The following is a 20,710-nucleotide window of genomic DNA, read 5'->3' as shown; positions in this document are numbered from 1 at the left end:
CCATATATGCATTGCTCCATTCTCTTGAACTCAGCCATACTGTCATTTAATGTGCATAGGAAGCTTCCTGTATCTCCACAAATTCTCCATTGTCCATATGACATTCTCCTCGAAATCACTGCCTTCCCACACCCCTTCCTCAATAGAGATTTTTTTTTCAGACCCAGGGTACTCCCAAATGGAGAGAATATGGGAAAATCTGGACTGAGGGAGGGGTATATGCGGGAAGGCAGTGTTTTAGAGGAGAATGGGAGACAGGTTAGGCTGAGAGACTGTTACTGGCACATTGTCATCCCGTGTGCTTCATGAGAGAATGTGGATTTGAACTCTAAACTCCCAGTTCCTCATTCAAGCCACATCACCACTTTGGTACTGCTGTCTTCTGAGGGCTGCATGTTGCCTATGGTCCTGGAGGTTACATGCATGTGCTCAGCATACTGACCAGGAGGGAGCATGAGTATGGTTTGGGGAGGGGGTCGGCTAAACACATGGTTTCATGGTGGTTTCCCTCAACAAGCAAGTCATGTCCAGAATAAGGATGATGGTGACGATGCTTCAGATTGGCGTCTGACTTCATGGCAAGATCTGCCCTGAAATGAAAAAGGATTATGCCTTACCCCTACACCACCTACCTCGCCATCACCTCCACCTCCAGCTAGCATAGGGGCCATTGCCTACAAGGAAGTAAAAAGAAAGATCTTTACAGAAAGGCAGGTTACTCTAAGAATAGATGAAGAGTCAGTTGGATCATACCCCAGGCCTTTCAGGTCTATCATCCTGTTTTCACATCAGCCAAGTGGGTGCCTATTAGAACCTCGCATGTAGAACAAGAGGACAATAGAAGCCTCCTGCTCTAGTTCCTCAGCAACTATCATCTACAGGCATAAGGCCTCTGGTACCATCATGATGAACATTTATGGATAGCCTTAACCTCCATGTACTTGTCTTCTCCCCATTTATAATGATCCAAATTGATGGTCAACATTACATCCTGTGATTGCAAATGCCATAGTTTCACTCCCCTTTACCCACTCAGATCTGCTTAACTTCAGTTAGGTGGAGCCTTCATGTGTCTCCAGACCATACCCAGGCCATTTATGTTGTGGGAGATAAAACCTTCACCTAAACAGTCTGGGGAGGTCTTCCTCCTTTCTAAAGTTTATGTATTTCCTAGGACGCTGAGAACTTGGAATGCATTTGAGGTCTCCTTGGGTGATGTTATAGGACTTCCGAGAATCTTTCAGGAGGACTTCTGGCTTCACAACCATAAGAGCACAGGGACCAGTATCCTATTATTAGGTCTAGCACATGGAGCAGATAGATGGAGCAACATCTCTGTCACTTTCACTGTCTCCAATGACGAAACACACACTGCTGTCGCACCGTGGAAATAGCTTGAATCTGTATGGGCACCTGAAAGGGGGGAGCTGATATATATTTAGCTCCTGCCTTCTGCAGGACACAATTGGTATGTCTGGTGCTCATGCCCCCAGTACTGAAAGCAGCAGACCCTCCAAGTGTCCCTATTTCCCAGGGGTGTCCCTGATTTAAATAACCCGTCCTGGTTTCTGATTTCATCCCAGAATGTCCCACTTTTTGTTAGGATGTCCCTCTATTTTCATTGAAGAAATGCTGGACGATATGAAGCAGTGAGATCCTGCCAGCATATTACAGTTATCTTCAAAGAACTGAGCCAGGCTGCCAATTTGTTTTGGAGTCATGTTCAAGGTATAGCCTTTTTAACAAGTGGCACATAAAGTTCACTTCACATTTTTATGGTGTCAGCCTTCAAAGTATTATTACTATTACTACTACTATTACCATTACTATTATTCTGCCCTTCAGTCATCGTACCCAGGGTGGTTTGCAAAAACATGAATTAATTAAATTGGGAAAGGTGAACAGAGACCCAAACAACAGTAGTTAAAAAAGCCTCAGTGGGGTGGTAAATGTGTGCTGAAAAGCACAGGGAGTCTCTTGTCATACTCTCTATGCAATTGCACTGTGATAATATCAGATATAGGGACGCAGGTTGCGCTGTGGGTTAAACCACAGAGCCTAGGGCTTGCCGATCAGAACGTTGGCGGATCGAATCCCCACGATGGGGTGAGCTCCCGTTGCTCGGTCCCTGCTCCTGCCAGCCTAGCAGTTCGAAAGCACAAAGTGCAAGTAGATAAATTGGTACCGCTACATTGGAAAGGTAAACAGCGTTTCCGTGCACTGCTATGGTTCGCCAGAAGCGGCTTAGTCATTCTGACCACATGACCAGAAGCTGTACGCCGGTTCCCTCAGCCAATAAAGCGAGATGAGCGCCGCAACCCCAGAGTCATCTGCGACTGGACCTAATGGTCAGGGGTCCCTTTACCTTTACCTAATATCAGATAAATGAGTAGCACCCTAATAAGAGATATATTAGATAGTTTCTTCTACTGTCCTGATGCCCAGGAAAACCAACTAAAGACTGAAGGAACTAACATTACAAGGGCTACAATGTATGGTTTCTTACCGAAAACTTCTCAAGCAATCCCTACAAAGGAAAGGAAATGTATTAATCCTTCTGTACATGGAAGACAGGAAATGACATTTAGCTCTTCTTTGACAACACATTGTAGAATTTGAATCACTTATGAGCCTTCTTTAGATGTTTTGTTTAAAATCCCGCTTTGATGGGATACTTTAGGCTTCCTCACAGCCTACTTGTGTGTGCAGAGGAAATATGGTGATGGGGCCACATGCTTAACCCTGCCCTCAGAATTGCCCTGGAATTAAAAGGGAGAGTTTCTTACCGCAGCACCACCACCACCTTCCTGATCATCATCACCTGCGAAAAGCATAGAAGACATGGCCTACAAGGGGAACAGGAGAATTATCTCTGTTAGTGCACATATTCATAGGTCCACCCCCATTTACTTTGGTTTCTCATTGCATGAAGAAACCAGCATTCTCCAGTCGGCAAAGTTTTATCTTGCCCCTAGCTGCGCTCAGTAGTGTGTGCCATGGCGGGCAGCAGCACTCACCTGACCTCTTGACAGCTGAGTTGCTGCTACTTAGCAAGAGTAATTGGGGGTGGGGTGATAGAGGGGCAGGTGCAGGACAAACCTGCCAGCAGGATCATGGGATCAGATCCTCCAGTACATTTGCACCATGCTGACCTCCTCACCAGCTCATCCCTCCCCATTTCTTCCCAGAAGGAGGTGGGGATTCAGCTGCTGGGAGATCAGGTAAGCAGTCCTCCTGTGTGGCGATACATTCCATTGCTGTTTCAATTGCCAGATGGCAAAGTTTCTAGTCAAGGCAACATTTCTATTTTCCATTGTTTTTGGAAGAGAAAAGTCAATGGGCAGACCCTTTGCAGTACAGTGGTACATCAGGTTAAGTACTTAATTCGTTCCGGAGGTCTGTTCTTAACCTGAAACTGTTCTTAACCTGAAGCACCACTTTCGCTAATGGGGCCTCCTGCTGCCGCCGCGTGATTTCTGTTCTCATCCCGAAGCAAAGTTCTTAACCCGGGGTACTATTTCTGGGTTAGCGGAGTCTATAACCTGAAGTGTCTGTAACCCAAGGTACCACTGTACTTGAATTGCATTTGGAGTATTGGAAATTCTTGGAGGTTCATAAGAAAAGCACACCACTAACCTAGAATACTTCCCAGAATCATATATATGTTCAATGCGTCATGAGGTCCCACTTAAAGAACAAAATGAGTTCCCAATAAATTGTTGGTTAGGGGCGAGTGTTTTGCATCATGAGCTGGCAATCTCCAATATTTCCTATGGGAACATGTCTAATCAGTGATCTCCCCTCCCTCTCTTCCCATGGTTTCTTCTTAAAATGGCTACAGCCAGCCAGCAAAAGAGAGACAAGGGGAGGATTATTTGTCTGATCTCTCTCCCTCTTCCCTTTCTAAATGGTTTCTTCCTGCAAACAGCTGCTACCAACTAGCAGAGCACAAACAACAAGTGGGCAAATTGTGGTTGTTCAGATATAGGAATCAGCTGCACTTGTAAGTGAGGTTTGGGCATAATGCTTGATGTTCAGATATGTAATGTTTTTTGCAGAACAATCAAGCTGATAGCAGGACCTGTGTGCATAGGAGACCCTTAATTGAACCCAGAAGGAGCATGAGTATGGTTTGGGGAGGGGGTGGCTAAACACATGGTTTCATGGTGGTTTCCCTCAACAAGCAAGTCATGTACAGAATAAGGTGATGGTGATGATGCTTCACATTGACGTCTGACTTCATGGCAAGATCTGCCCTGCAATGAAAAAGGATTGTGCCTTACCCCTCCACCACCTACCTCGCCATCACCTCCACCTCCAGCTAGCATAGGGAGCATTGCCTACAAGGAAGTAAAAAGAAAGATCTTTACAGAAAGGCAAGTTTCTCTAAGAATAGATGAAGAGTCAGTTGGATCATACCCCAGGCCTTTCAGGTCTATCATCCTCTTTTCACATCAACCAAGTGGGTGCCTATTAGAACCTCGCATGTAGAACAAGAGTACAATAGAAGCCTCCTGCTCTAGTTCCTCAGCAACTATCATCTACAGGCATAAGGCCTCTGGTACTTGAGGTAGTGTAACAGCCATCATGATGAACATTTATGGATAGCCTTAACCTCTAAGCATAGGTGCAAGTGCCTACAAAGAGGAGAAAAACATCATCCTATATAATGCGCACGTACAAGGCTTAAACGCCTTACATGACTCTATTTGTTATCAGGTGAAGAAACTTTCCTTGCCACCAACATTTATTACCAAAAGGCCTTGGATGCTCAAAAGTGTCCTGGGGGAGGGAGACGCCTGGAAGTCAGGTGCCTGAAGGCTTTGCAGGTAGCAAAACACTTTTAGTACTTGTAAGAATTTAGCTTGCATCGGAGAGACTCTCTTGGGGCGATGTTATTTGCCCCCCAATAAGGATAGCCGCCATGTTTTAGGATGAAATTCTGACTTCCCAAAATAATAGCACAGAAGAAAATGAGAGAAGGTAATAGAAATGCTCTTACCGCTAGTTTACTAGCGCCACCATTTCGAAGCATGTCCTGCAAAGGAAAGGAAAAGAAAGGCTTTTGATCTTCTCTTGGATGATATACACTTGGTATCCCCGCTACTCAGTTTTAGACATACAGTGGTACCTCGCAAGACGAATGCCTCGCAAGACGAAAAACTCGCAAGACGAAAGAGTTTTTCGTTTTTTGAGCTGCTTCGCAAGACGAAAACGTCTTGCAATTTGTTTCCTTTTTCTTAAAACCGTTAATACCCAGGGTGCATTGCTTGAAGAGGTGCTTCGCAAGACGAAAAATTCGCAAGACGAAAAAACTCGCAGAACGAATTAATTTCGTCTTGCGAGGCACCACTGTACTGCGCAACAGTTGCTGTCTTCCCCAGGGTAGGAAATCGATATCTCTTGCCATGATGTGGAGCAGTCCAGCCAATCTGGGCTTTCTTTAGTAACGCTTTTCTGCTATTTCTTTGTAGAGTCATAGATTCATAGAATTGTTTAATTTCTACAATTGGTAAATGAAGCCCTTAATGTTGTGGACTGATGGGTTCAGAACTGTGAAACTAGTAGCACTTTTACAAATGCCACATAATACTTGTTCCACATTTGTAAGGAGTCAACAGTTTAGAGCAGGCTTCCTCAGATGTTTTGAGACTACAATTCCCATCATCCCTGACCACTGGTCTTGCTAGCTGGGGATCATGGGAGTTGTAGGCCAAAAACATCTGGAGGGCCGAGGTTGAGGAAGCCTGGTTTAGAGTAGCAGCATTATCAGTTAGGGACTCCTAGCCTGTTGACATTAGTCAGGCATCCTTGCTATGTTGTTGCAGATGCCTGCTGAAAATTGTTTTAATTCATCAAATCTACCCAGACATATAAGCTAGTTGCCTACATTCATCTCTCAAGGGCTTTACTGATTTTACATGCATTTTATTAATTATTTTATGTATATATGTTTTTAAACAATTTGGGGAATTTTAAGCTGTTTTTTTATCAATAGTTTTATTATGCAAACAACTTAGAGCACTCCGGGGAGAGAGATAGAGAGGCTGCTATTGGCCTGCTTGTTAGCCAGCAGTTTTGTTTGTTTCACAAAGAACAGTTTCATCCCATTGCTTTTATTGTTCCTTTTTCTTTTCTTTTCTTTTTTAAAAAACAACTCTTTCTTTTCTTTTCTTTCTTTCTTTCTTTCTTTCTTTCTTTCTTTCTTTCTTTCTTTCTTTCTTTCTTTCTTTTGCCTTCACACCATACCATGGACACTAGGTAAATCTCTCTGGGCAGACAGGCTTAGCTACAACAAGGGAGCAACCTCATGTGATTTTAGTTGATGCAATTTTAAAAAAAAATTATCCCAGCTGCCTCCCACCAACCAATGGAAAGGACAGAAGATAACAGGAGAAGGTAATGGCGAAATTCTTACCATTAAGCCACCAGCGCCGCCACCTCCAAGCATGGACATTGGATCCTACAAAGGAAGGAGAAAGCATTGACTGATCCACACATGACATGCACCCCAGCCTCCCACGCTCCACTATTCTACTACTCCAACTTAGACATGCCATATATGCATTGCTCCATTCTCTTGAACTCAGCCATACTGTCATTTAATGTGCATAGGAAGCTTCCTGTATCTCCACGGATTCTCCATTGTCCATATGACATTCTCCTCGAAATCACTGCCTTCCCACACCCCTTCCTCAATAGAGATTTTTTTTTCAGACCCAGGGTACTCCCAAATGGAGAGAATATGGGAAAATCTGGACTGAGGGAGGGGTATATGTGGGAAGGCAGTGATTTAGAGGAAAATGTGAGACAGGTTAGGCTGAGAGACTGTTACTGGCACATTGTCATCCCGTGTGCTTCATGAGAGAATGGGGATTTGAACTCTAAACTCCCAGTTCATCATTCAAGCCACATCACCACTTTGGTACCGCGGTCTTCTGAGGGCTGCATGTTGCCTATGGTCCTCGATGTTCCACGCATATGCTCAGCATACTGACCAGGAGGGAGCATGAGTATGGTTTGGGGAGGGGGCGGCTAAACACATGGTTTCATGGTGGTTTTCCTCAACAAGCAAGTCATGTCCAGAATAAGGTGATGGTGACGATGCTTCACATTGACTTCATGGCAAGATCTGCCCTGAAATGAAAAAGGATTGTGCCTTACCCCTCCACCACCTACCTCGCCATCACCTCCACCTCCAGCTAGCATAGGGGCCAATGCCTACAAGGAAGTAAAAAGAAAGATCTTTACAGAAAGGCAGGTTACTCTAAGAATAGATGAAGAGTCAGTTGGATCATACCCCAGGCCTTTCAGGTCTATCATCCTCTTTTCACATCAGCCAAGTGGGTGCCTATTAGAACCTCACATGTAGAACAAGAGGACAATAGAAGCCTCCTGCTCTAGTTCCTCAGCAACTATCATCTACAGGCATAAGGCCTCTGGTACTTGAGGTAATGTAACAGCCATCTTGATGAACATTTATGGATAGCCTTAACCTCCATGTATTTGTCTTCTCCCCATTTATAATGATCCAAATTGATGGTCAACATTACATCCTGTGATTGCAAATTCCATAGTTTAACTCCCCATTACCCACTCAGATCCACTCAGTTAGGTGGAGTCTTCATGTGTCTCCAGATTATACCCAGGCCATTTATGTTGTGGGAGATAATCATAGAATCATAGAATCATAGAATCATAGAGTTGGAAGAGACCACAAGGGCCATCGATTCCAACCCCCTGCCAAGCAGGAAACACCATCAGAGCACTCCTGACATATGGTTGTCAAGCCTCTGCTTAAAGACCTCCAAAGAAGGAGACTCCACCACACTCCTTGGCAGCAAATTCCACTAAACAAATTCCACTAAACAGGAAATCAAAACCTTCACCTAAACAGTCTGGGAAGGTCTTCCTCCTTTCTAAAGTTTATGTATTTCCTAGGACGCTGAGAACTTGGAATGCATTTGAGGTCTCCTTGGGTGATGTTATAGGACTTCCGAAAATCTTTCAGGATTACTTCTGGCTTCACAACAATAAGAGCACAGGGACCAGTATCCTATTCTTAGGTCTAGCACATGGAGAAGATAGATGGAGCAACATCTCTGTCACTTTCACTGTCTCCAATGACAAAACACACACTGCTGTCGTACCGTGGAAATAGCTTGAATATGTATGGGCACCTGCAAGGGGGGAGCTGATATATATTTAGCTATTCATGTATAAATGCCCTTTTGGAGACATCCTCACTGAAGATGGAAATGTTGAGTGCGCAGCAAGAATGTGTCATCTGGGGTGTGGCCAGCTGAGCAGTCATTCTTCATGCAATAGCCTTGCATGTGAATATAGCACAAAAGTCTAACACATACTGTAAGAGGTGCTTATATTAGATTCTTACCAACCCAGTGACATTACTGAATTCATTCCCAAGGCCTACAACAGCTTCACAAATACAGGAAGATTATAATGGATAGTTTCTTACCACCACCAAATATTATATTAGGAAAAATGCATTGTATAAGGAAAAATGCTTGCAAATACTTGGATATTAATGAGAACTGCCTGCAAAGGGAAACTCCTAAGGTACATGTAGATATGCTATATTTGGTATGGTTGTAAGTGGGATGGGGGGGGAATATGGTTTTCAGGAGAAAATTGCACTAAAATACTGAGGAATTTTCTTTTTTTTTCTTTTTTAATAAGCAGATGGCTGCAGAAACGTGGAGAATCAGATTAAAGATTGGAAAAATTGGAAATGGGGGAACCAAAATTGACAGATCCTTCTATCTCTATGGACATGGAAAGGATGGTCAGTTTCTTACCAAAAAAGACTGTTAAAATTCCCAAATATGAAAAGTAAAAGGCGCCACCCATCTTACTTGTGGTAGACATGAGAGGACTTTTTGCCCACATTTGACATAATTGCAGAATTCAGGGCAAATCTCAGAATGTTAAACCCCTTTCACATTTGGCAAAAGAACTTCATGCCTAATGGGAGATTTTAGCCAGGGATGAAGAGCCCGTTGCCTTGCAAATTTTGCTGGACTCCTGTCATCCCTAAACATTGGCAATGCTGGCTGAGGCTGAGAATGCCACTTCCCTCTTAGACACCTCCCTCACCACAGATGGCCACTGCATCTACAGGAGGGGCTTTGGTGAAAAGCTTCATGTATGGATAGAGAGGTGATGCATTGAGATACCTGGTCCTATGAGTGTCCTGTAGCTATGTGTTTGAACAACTCGCTCACAAATTGATGCAGAAATGGAGCAGAACAGACTGTATGGTAAACAAGTGCAAAAGTGACAATGACTAAAATTAGACTGATTTGCCCATTCCTGTTTGTGATGGGCCCATATGGGTCTTCCAATGCAGGGCATCCCAGAGCTTTTGCTCCACCATTGAAAATGCTCTCTCTTCACACCGACCCATTGAACTGTACTTGGTTGTAGGACAATGGATGCTCAAAAGTGTCCTGGAGGAGGGAGATGCATGGAAGTCAGGTGCTTGAAGGCTTTGCAGGAAGCAAACCACTTTTAGTGCTTGTAGGAAGTTGGCTTGCGTTGGAAACACTCTCTTGGGGTGATGCTATTTGCCTCCCAATAAGAACACCTGCCATGTTTTAGGATGAAATTCTGACTTCCCAAAATAATAGCTCGGAGGAAAATGAAAGAAGGTAATAGAAATGCTCTTACCGCTAGTTTACTAGCACCACCATTTCCAAGCATGTTCTGCAAAGGAAAGGAAAGATTTTTGATCTTCTCTTGGATGATATACACTTGGCATCCCCACTACTCAATTTTAGACATACTGTGCAACAGTTGCTGTCTTCCTCAGGGTAGGAAATCAATATCTCTTGCCATGATGTGGAGCAGTCCAGCCAATCTGGGCTTCCCTTAGTTTCTCTCTTTCTGGTATTTCTTGTAGAGTCACAGAGTCATAGAATTTTTCATTTTCTACAATTGGTAAATGAAGCTCTTAATGTGGAACGACTTTACTTAAGGCCCCTGGCTGATGGGTTCAAAACTGTGAAACCAGCACTTTCACAAATGCCACATAATACTTGTGCCACAATTATAAGGAGTCAACAATTTAGAGTGGCAGCATTTTCAGTTAGGAACTCCTAGCTTGTTGACATTGGTCAGGCATCCTTGCTATGTTGTTGTAGATGCCTGCTGAAAATTGTTTTAATTCTTGGGAAGGGAACCAGGCAAGGGTGCCCACTTTCCCCTCTGCTGTTTATTTTGGTCCTTGAGGTCTTGTTAAGTATGATAAGAAAAGAAGAACAAATTAAAGGTATAGTAGTAGGATCCAAACAATATAAATTAAATGCCTTTGCTGATGATCTAGTATTGACACTTCAAGAACCAGACTCCAGTGCAGTAAAAGCACAGGAGACAATACAGGAGTTCGGGCAGGTAGCAGGATTTAAGTTAAATAAGAGCAAAACCAAAGTTTTAGAGAAAAATCTGGACAATGAGGAAAGGAAGTTATTGCCAAAGATGTTGTTTCTGTTTCAAGCCCTACCAGTTATTGATAATGTGAAGTGTTTTAAAGAATGGCAAAAAGCACTATCTAGATTTATATGGCAGGGGGGAAAACCCAGAATCAAATATAAATTACTAACAGACTCGAAAGAAAGAGGGGGATTTTCCCTGCCAGATATGAAGATCTATTTTGAAGCAGCAGTGCTTTGGGTGGCTGTCGCCAATGGAAGCTAAGGCAGTTAAAAAGTTAAATATGGAGTCCAAGTGGCCAAGATACGGGGAAATTTTGGAAAAGGAAGGGGACAAATTGAGATTGCAGAGTTTTGAGAAATTAAAAGGGAAGGTGAGAGATTGGTTGCACTATCATCAAATAAATGAAGCGTTTAAACTGGACAGTAAAATTGGCTTCCAGGTGGAAAAATCAAAATTGGAGACAGAACTGTTAGAACCCAGTACTAAGAATTTGTCCAAAATGTACAATTTGCTGCTGAAATGGAATACACAAGATGAAACGGTTAAATCGGTCATGATTAAATGGGCTCAGGACATTGGTCATAATATTTTGTTTGCTGATTGGGAAAAGTTGTGGACCACCGGGATGAAATTTACGGCATGTAATGCCTTAAGAGAAAACATTATGAAAATGATATATAGGTGGTACATAACCCCAGTCAAGCTTGCAAAGATTTACCATTTGCCTGACAATAAATGTTGGAAATGTAAAGAAACTGAAGGTACATTTTTTCATCTTTGGTGGACTTGCCCGAAGATTAAGGCATTCTGGGAAATGATCTATAATGAACTTAAAAAGGTATTTAAATATACTTTCCCCAAGAAACCAGAGGCCTTTCTCTTGGGTATTGTCGGCCAAGGGGTGTTAAAGACGGATATAACTTTCTTTATGTATGCTACAACAGCAGCTAGAATACTCATTGCGAAGTACTGGAAGACGCAAGAACTACCCACACTGGAAGAATGGCAGATGAAGGTGATAGACTATATGGGCTTGGCAGAAATGACGAGCAGAATCCGAAACCAGGGAAGAGAAGCAGCGCAAGAAGAATGGAAAAAATTCAAGGACTATTTAAAGAAACATTACAAAGTTAATGAAAGTTAGAATGATGTTGGACTGGAAAGTAAATGGTTACTATTAGTAATGGTTAAGACAAGGAGAATAAGGAAGAATAGTCTAAATTTAAATCAAAATAAGGGAAGATTTGCTGAACAATCGATAAGAATTTGGAATACAGAAAGGGGAGGCATGAGGAAGTCGGGGAAGATAGGATATGAAATTAGGATATGAAGTGATACATGTTTTTTGTTTTGTTTTTGTTTTTGTATGTTTATGTTTGTTGTATTGTGTTTATATCGAAAAATAAAAATATTATAAAAAAAAAAAATGAAGCAGCAGTGCTTTGCTGGATTAAGGAATGGATACAGCTAGAGGATACTAATGTTATAGATTTGGAGGGATTTGACAATGTGTTTGGATGGCATGCATATCTATGGTATGAGAAGGTAAAGGCTCATAATGGCTTTAAAAATCTTGTGATTAGAAAATCTCTATATAATGTTTGGATTAAATACAAAGATCTTCTAGAAAGGAAAACACCCAGATGGCTCTCGCCAATGGAGGCAAAGGCCCAGAAAAAGTCAAATATGGAATCCAAGTGGTTAAGATATTTAGATTTGTTATTGGAAGATAATGAAGGACTTAAATTAAAGCCATTTGACCAAATCAAAGATAAAACAAATTGGTTACATTATCACCAGATTAATGAATTGTACAAAGAAAAATGGTTTTGCTTCGGAAAAAAACAAATTGGAAACGGGGTTGTTAGATTCTAACGTTAAAAATTTGTCTAAAATGTATAATTTATTATTGGAGTGGCATACAAAGAATGAACAAGTTAAATCCATGATGATAGATTGGACATAACATAATGTTTGAAGATTGGGAAAGGTTGTGGAGGAAAGGGGTCAAGTTCACTGCATGTACAATGTTAAAGGAAAATATAATGAAACTGATGTATAGATGGTACTTGACCCCTGGAAAGTTAGCAAAGATTTATCACAATAGTGATAATCTATGCTTGAAATGTAAAGAAAAGGAGGGTACCTTTTACCATATGTGGTAGACCTGTCCCAAGGTGAAAGACTTCTGGGAGAAGATTTATAATGAGTTGGGGGAAAACCTTGAAATATACATTTGTTAAGAAACCAGAGGCCTTTCTTCTTGGAATAATAGGTTTGGAATTGCCCAAAAAAGATGTTAGACTGCTTTTGTATGCCCCAACTGCAGCTCGAATTTTATTAGCCAAAAATTGGAAAACACAAGAAATACCAACAGTGGAGGAATGGCAGATGAAGATGATGGACTTTTCGGAGCTAGCCGACCTGACTGGAAGAATCCGTGACCAGAAGGAGGAGGAATATCAGGAAGTATGGAAGAAATTCAAAGACTATTTATCCAAATATGCTAAGTTAAATTAAATAGAAACACTTGCAAAGTAACAGATAGGCTAAGGATTTAAATATGTGAAATTATAAAACATTATGTTTAAAGTTAAGAGAAAAAGAGAAAAAGAAGTTAAGGAGTAAGTAAATATTATGAGAAACTGTTTTGGAAAACCGTTACAACGATATATAATGAAATTCAGTCAAGGGAATTTGAGGAAGCCATTTAACTATGATATTAATATTAGACTGAGTTCACTTATGATCTGTGTTTGTTTGTTTGTTTAAAAATGTGGAAAATTAATTTTAAAAAATTTGAAAAAAAGAAAATTGTTTTAATTCATCAAGTCTGCCCAGACATATAAGCTACGTTCATCTCTGAAGGGGTTTACTGATTTTTCATGCATTTTACTGATTATTTTATGTATATATGTTCTTAAACAATTTGGGGGATTTTTATCTGGTTTTTATCTGCAGTTTTATTATGCAGACAACTTAGAGCACTCTGGGATGAAATGGAGAGAGTTAGAGAGAGAGGGGGGCTGCTATTGGCCTGCTTGGTAGCCAGCAGTTTTGTTTGTTTTGCAAAGAACAGTTTCAACCCATTACTTTCCCCTTTTTTTTTTTTTGGCAGACCAGCTAAGCTTCAACAAGGGAGCAACCTCATGTGACTTCGGTTGATGCAATTTTTTAAAAAATTATCCCAGCTGCCTCCCACCAACCAATTGGAGAAGGTGATGGAGAAATTCTTACCATTAAGCCACCAGCGCCGCCACCTCCAAGCATGGACATTGGATCCTACAAAGGAAGGAGAAAGCATTGACTGATCCACACATGACATGCACCCCAGCCTCCCACGCTCCACTATTCTACTACTCCAACTTAGACATGCCATATATGCATTGCTCCATTCTCTTGAACTCAGCCATACTGCCATTTAATGTGCATAGGAAGCTTCCTGTATCTCCACAAATTCTCCATTGTCCATATGACATTCTCCTCGAAATCACTGCCTTCCCACACCCCTTCCTCAATAGAGATTTTTTTTTTCAGACCAAGGGTACTCCCAAATGGAGATAAAATATGAAAGTCTGGACTGAGGGAGAGGGAAATGTGGGAAGGCAGTGTTTTAGAGGAGAATGTGAGACAGGTTAGGCTGAGAGACTGTTACTGGCAATTTGTCATCCCGTGTGCTTCATGAGAGAATGGGGATTTGAACTCTAAACTCCCAGTTCATCATTCAAGCCACATCACCACTTTGGTACCGCGGTCTTCTGAGGGCTGCATGTTGCCTATGGTCCTGGATGTTCCACGCATATGCTCAGCATACTGACCAGGAGGGAGCATGAGTATGGTTTGGGGAGGGGGCGGCTAAACACATGGTTTCATGGTGGTTTCCCTCAACAAGCAAGTCATGTCCAGAATAAGGTGATGGTGACGATGCTTCACATTGACTTCATGGCAAGATCTGCCCTGAAATGAAAAAGGATTGTGCCTTACCCCTCCACCACCTACCTCGCCATCACCTCCACCTCCAGCTAGCATAGGGGCCAATGCCTACAAGGAAGTAAAAAGAAAGATCTTTACAGAAAGGCAGGTTACTCTAAGAATAGATGAATAGTCAGTTGGATCATACCCCAGGCCTTTCAGGTCTATCATGCTCTTTTCACATCAGCCAAGTGGGTGCCTATTAGAACCTCGCATGTAGAACAAGAGGACAATAGAAGCCTCCTGCTCTAGTTCCTCAGCAACTATCATCTACAGGCATAAGGCCTCTGGTACTTGAGGTAATGTAACAGCCATCTTGATGAACATTTATGGATAGCCTTAACCTCCATGTATTTGTCTTCTCCCCATTTATAATGATCCAAATTGATGGTCAACATTACATCCTGTGATTGCAAATTCCATAGTTTAACTCCCCATTACCCACTCAGATCCACTCAGTTAGGTGGAGTCTTCATGTGTCTCCAGATTATACCCAGGCCATTTATGTTGTGGGAGATAAAACCTTCACCTAAACAGTCTGGGAAGGTCTTCCTCCTTTCTAAAGTTTATGTATTTCCTAGGACGCTGAGAACTTGGAATGCATTTGAGGTCTCCTTGGGTGATGTTATAGGACTTCCGAAAATCTTTCAGGATTACTTCTGGCTTCACAACAATAAGAGCACAGGGACCAGTATCCTATTCTTAGGTCTAGCACATGGAGAAGATAGATGGAGCAACATCTCTGTCACTTTCACTGTCTCCAATGACAAAACACACACTGCTGTCGTACCGTGGAAATAGCTTGAATCTGTATGGGCACCTGCAAGGGGGGAGCTGATATATATTTAGCTATTCATGTATAAATGCCCTTTTGGAGACATCCTCACTGAAGATGGAAATGTTGAGTGCGCAGCAAGAATGTGTCATCTGGGGTGTGGCCAGCTGAGCAGTCATTTTTCATGCAATAGCCTTGCATGTGAATATAGCACAAAAGTCTAACACATACTGTAAGAGGTGCTTATATTAGATTCTTACCAACCCAGTGACATTACTGAATTCATTCCCAAGGCCTACAACAGCTTCACAAATACAGGAAGATTATAATGGATAGTTTCTTACCACCACCAAATATTATATTAGGAAAAATGCATTGTATAAGGAAAAATGCTTGCAAATACTTGGATATTAATGAGAACTGCCTGCAAAGGGAAACTCCTAAGGTACATGTAGATATGCTATATTTGGTATGGTTGTAAGTGGGATGGGGGGGGGAATATGGTTTTCAGGAGAAAATTGCACTAAAATACTGAGGAATTTTCTTTTTTTTTCTTTTTTAATAAGCAGATGGCTGCAGAAACGTGGAGAATCAGATTAAAGATTGGAAAAATTGGAAATGGGGGAACCAAAACTGACAGATCCTTCTATCTCTATGGACATGGAAAGGATGGTCAGTTTCTTACCAAAAAGGACTGTTAAAATTCCCAAATATGAAAAGTAAAAGGCGCCACCCATCTTACTTGTGGTAGACATGAGAGGACTTTTTGCCCACATTTGACATAATTGCAGAATTCAGGGCAAATCTCAGAATGTTAAACCCCTTTCACATTTGGCAAAAGAACTTCATGCCTAATGGGAGATTTTAGCCAGGGATGAAGAGCCCGTTGCCTTGCAAATTTTGCTGGACTCCTGTCATCCCTAAACATTGGCAATGCTGGCTGAGGCTGAGAATGCCACTTCCCTCTTAGACACCTCCCTCACTACAGATGGCCACTGCATCTACAGGAGGGGCTTTGGTGAAAAGCTTCATGTATGGATAGAGAGGTGATGCATTGAGATACCTGGTCCTATGAGTGTCCTGTAGCTATGTGTTTGAACAACTCGCTCACAAATTGATGCAGAAATGGAGCAGAACAGACTGTATGGTAAACAAGTGCAAAAGTGACAATGACTAAAATTAGACTGATTTGCCCATTTCTGTTTGTGATGGGCCCATATGGGTCTTCCAATGCAGGGCATCCCAGAGCTTTTGCTCCACCATTGAAAATGCTCTCTCTTCACACCGACCCATTGAACTGTACTTGGTTGTAGGACAATGGATGCTCAAAAGTGTCCTGGAGGAGGGAGATGCATGGAAGTCAGGTGCTTGAAGGCTTTGCAGGAAGCAAACCACTTTTAGTGCTTGTAGGAAGTTGGCTTGCGTTGGAAACACTCTCTTGGGGTGATGCTATTTGCCTCCCAATAAGAACACCTGCCATGTTTTAGGATGAAATTCTGACTTCCCAAAATAATAGCTCCGAGGAAAATGAAAGAAGGTAATAGAAATGCTCTTACCGCTAGTTTACTAGCGCCACCATTTCCAAGCATGTTCTGCAAAGGAAAGGAAAGATTTTTGATCTTCTCTTGGATGATATACACTTGGCATCCCCACTACTCAATTTTAGACATACTGTGCAACAGTTGCTGTCTTCCTCAGGGTAGGAAATCAATATCTCTTGCCATGATGTGGAGCAGTCCAGCCAATCTGGGCTTCCCTTAGTTTCTCTCTTTCTGGTATTTCTTGTAGAGTCACAGAGTCATAGAATTTTTCATTTTCTACAATTGGTAAATGAAGCTCTTAATGTGGAACGACTTTACTTAAGGCCCCTGGCTGATGGGTTCAAAACTGTGAAACCAGCACTTTCACAAATGCCACATAATACTTGTGCCACAATTATAAGGAGTCAACAATTTAGAGTGGCAGCATTTTCAGTTAGGAACTCCTAGCTTGTTGACATTGGTCAGGCATCCTTGCTATGTTGTTGTAGATGCCTGCTGAAAATTGTTTTAATTCTTGGGAAGGGAACCAGGCAAGGGTGCCCACTTTCCCCTCTGCTGTTTATTTTGGTCCTTGAGGTCTTGTTAAGTATGATAAGAAAAGAAGAACAAATTAAAGGTATAGTAGTAGGATCCAAACAATATAAATTAAATGCCTTTGCTGATGATCTAGTATTGACACTTCAAGAACCAGACTCCAGTGCAGTAAAAGCACAGGAGACAATACAGGAGTTCGGGCAGGTAGCAGGATTTAAGTTAAATAAGAGCAAAACCAAAGTTTTAGAGAAAAATCTGGACAATGAGGAAAGGAAGTTATTGCCAAAGATGTTGTTTCTGTTTCAAGCCCTACCAGTTATTGATAATGTGAAGTGTTTTAAAGAATGGCAAAAAGCACTATCTAGATTTATATGGCAGGGGGGAAAACCCAGAATCAAATATAAATTACTAACAGACTCGAAAGAAAGAGGGGGATTTTCCCTGCCAGATATGAAGATCTATTTTGAAGCAGCAGTGCTTTGCTGGATTAAGGAATGGATACAGCTAGAGGATACTGATGTTATAGATTTGGAGGGATTTGACAATGTGTTTGGATGGCATGCATATCTATGGTATGAGAAGGTAAAGGCTCATAATGGCTTTAAAAATCTTGTGATTAGAAAATCTCTATATAATGTTTGGATTAAATACAAAGATCTTCTAGAAAGGAAAACACCCAGATGGCTCTCGCCAATGGAGGCAAAGGCCCAGAAAAAGTCAAATATGGAATCCAAGTGGTTAAGATATTTAGATTTGTTATTGGAAGATAATGAAGGACTTAAATTAAAGCCATTTGACCAAATCAAAGATAAAACAAATTGGTTACATTATCACCAGATTAATGAATTGTACAAAGAAAAATGGTTTTGCTTCGGAAAAAAACAAATTGGAAACAGGGTTGTTAGATTCTAACGTTAAAAATTTGTCTAAAATGTATAATTTATTATTGGAGTGGCATACAAAGAATGAACAAGTTAAATCCATGATGATAGATTGGACATAACATAATGTTTGAAGATTGGGAAAGGTTGTGGAGGAAAGGGGTCAAGTTCACTGCATGTACAATGTTAAAGGAAAATATAATGAAACTGATGTATACATGGTACTTGACCCCTGGAAAGTTAGCAAAGATTTATCACAATAGTGATAATCTATGCTTGAAATGTAAAGAAAAGGAGGGTACCTTTTACCATATGTGGTAGACCTGTCCCAAGGTGAAAGACTTCTGGGAGAAGATTTATAATGAGTTGGGGGAAAACCTTGAAATATACATTTGTTAAGAAACCAGAGGCCTTTCTTCTTGGAATAATAGGTTTGGAATTGCCCAAAAAAGATGTTAGACTGCTTTTGTATGCCCCAACTGCAGCTCGAATTTTATTAGCCAAAAATTGGAAAACACAAGAAATGCCAACAGTGGAGGAATGGCAGATGAAGATGATGGACTTTTCGGAGCTAGCCAACCTGACTGGCAGAATCCGTGACCAGAAGGAGGAGGAATATCAGGAAGTATGGAAGAAATTCAAAGACTATTTATCCAAATATGCTAAGTTAAATTAAATAGAAACACTTGCAAAGTAACAGATAGGCTAAGGATTTAAATATGTGAAATTATAAAACATTATGTTTAAAGTTAAGAGAAAAAGAAGTTAAGGAGTAAGTAAATATTATGAGAAACTGTTTTGGAAAACCGTTACAACGATATATAATGAAATTCAGTCAAGGGAATTTGAGGAAGCCATTTAACTATGATATTAATATTAGACTGAGTTCACTTATGATCTGTGTTTGTTTGTTTGTTTAAAAATGTGGAAAATTAATTTTAAAAAATTTGAAAAAAAGAAAATTGTTTTAATTCATCAAGTCTGCCCAGACATATAAGCTACGTTCATCTCTGAAGGGGTTTACTGATTTTTCATGCATTTTACTGATTATTTTATGTATATATGTTCTTAAACAATTTGGGGGATTTTTATCTGGTTTTTATCTGCAGTTTTATTATGCAGACAACTTAGAGCACTCTGGGATGAAATGGAGAGAGTTAGAGAGAGAGGGGGGCTGCTATTGGCCTGCTTGGTAGCCAGCAGTTTTGTTTGTTTTGCAAAGAACAGTTTCAACCCATTACTTTCCCCTTTTTTTTTTTTTGGCAGACCAGCTAAGCTTCAACAAGGGAGCAACCTCATGTGACTTCGGTTGATGCAATTTTTTAAAAAATTATCCCAGCTGCCTCCCACCAACCAATTGGAGAAGGTGATGGAGAAATTCTTACCATTAAGCCACCAGCGCCGCCACCTCCAAGCATGGACATTGGATCCTACAAAGGAAGGAGAAAGCATTGACTGATCCACACATGACATGCACCCCAGCCTCCCACGCTCCACTATTCTACTACTCCAACTTAGACATGCCATATATGCATTGCTCCATTCTCTTGAACTCAGCCATACTGCCATTTAATGTGCATAGGAAGCTTCCTGTATCTCCACAAATTCTCCATTGTCCATATGACATTCTCCTCGAAATCACTGCCTTCCCACACCCCTTCCTCAATAGAGATTTTTTTTTTTTCAGACCCAGGGTACTCCCAAATGGAGAGAATATGGGAAAATCTGGATTGAGGGAGGGGTATATGTGGGAAGGCAGTGTTTTAGAGGAGAATGTGAGACAGGTTAGGCTGAGAGACTGTTACTGGCACATTGTCATCCAGTGTGCTTCATGAGAGAATGGGGATTTGAACTTTAATCTCCCAGGCCCTAGTTCATCATTCAAGCCACATCACCACTTTGGTACTGCTGTCTTCTGAGGGCTGCATGTTGCCTATGGTCCTGGAGGTTACATGCATGTGCTCAGCATACTGACCAGGAGGGAGCATGAGTATGGTTTGGGGAGGGGGCGGCTAAACACATGGTTTCATGGTGGTTTCCCTCAACAAGCAAGTCATGTCCAGAATAAGGATGATGGTGACGATGCTTCAGATTGGCGTCTGACTTCATGGCAAGATCTGCCCTGAAATGAAAAAGGATTGTGCCTTACCCCTCCACCACCTACCTCGCCATCACCTCCACCTCCAGCTAGCATAGGGGCCAATGCCTACAAGGAAGTAAAAAGAAAGATCTTTACAGAAAGGCAAGTTTCTCTAAGAATAGATGAATAGTCAGTTGGATCATACCCCAAGACTTTCAGGTCTATCATCCTGTTTTCGCATCAACCATGACTAAAATTAGACTGATTTGCCCATTTCTGATTGTGATTTGCCCATATGGGTCTTCCTGTGGAGGGCATCCCAGAGTTTTTGCTCCACCATTGAAAATGCTCTCTCTTCACACCCACCCGTTGAATTGTAGTTGGTTGTAGGACAATGGATGCTCGCAAGTGTCCTGGAGGAGGGAGATGCATGGAAGTCAGGTGCTTGAAGGCTTTGCAGGAAGCAAACCAC

The 20,710-nt window shown here is 41.5% G+C and overlaps 1 protein-coding gene across 1 annotated transcript in view; it reads right to left on the bottom strand.

Annotated features, from left to right (window-relative positions):
- LOC310768103 (uncharacterized protein) overlaps window positions 1-20,710 on the bottom strand; it is a gene marked incomplete at its 3' end in the record, with an annotated part of 32,131 nt that overhangs the window by 6,020 nt on the left and 5,401 nt on the right. The window contains exons 5-14 of the mRNA XM_083625813.1: window positions 20,308-20,364; window positions 19,544-19,588; window positions 16,759-16,794; window positions 14,440-14,496; window positions 13,693-13,737; window positions 9,691-9,726; window positions 7,165-7,221; window positions 6,419-6,463; window positions 5,003-5,038; window positions 633-674 (exon numbers count right to left, since the gene is read on the bottom strand). Of these exons, the coding sequence (XP_083481939.1) occupies window positions 633-674; window positions 5,003-5,038; window positions 6,419-6,463; window positions 7,165-7,221; window positions 9,691-9,726; window positions 13,693-13,737; window positions 14,440-14,496; window positions 16,759-16,794; window positions 19,544-19,588; window positions 20,308-20,364 (456 nt within the window). The remainder of the gene's footprint in view (window positions 1-632; window positions 675-5,002; window positions 5,039-6,418; window positions 6,464-7,164; window positions 7,222-9,690; window positions 9,727-13,692; window positions 13,738-14,439; window positions 14,497-16,758; window positions 16,795-19,543; window positions 19,589-20,307; window positions 20,365-20,710) is intronic.

The sequence above is a fragment of the Podarcis filfolensis genome (genome assembly GCF_964270895.1).
Source record: "Podarcis filfolensis genome assembly, chromosome: 8".
Taxonomy (NCBI): domain Eukaryota; kingdom Metazoa; phylum Chordata; class Lepidosauria; order Squamata; family Lacertidae; genus Podarcis; species Podarcis filfolensis.
Note: the sequence above shows the minus strand (reverse complement) of the source record. Positions and strands in the feature narration are given on the sequence as shown.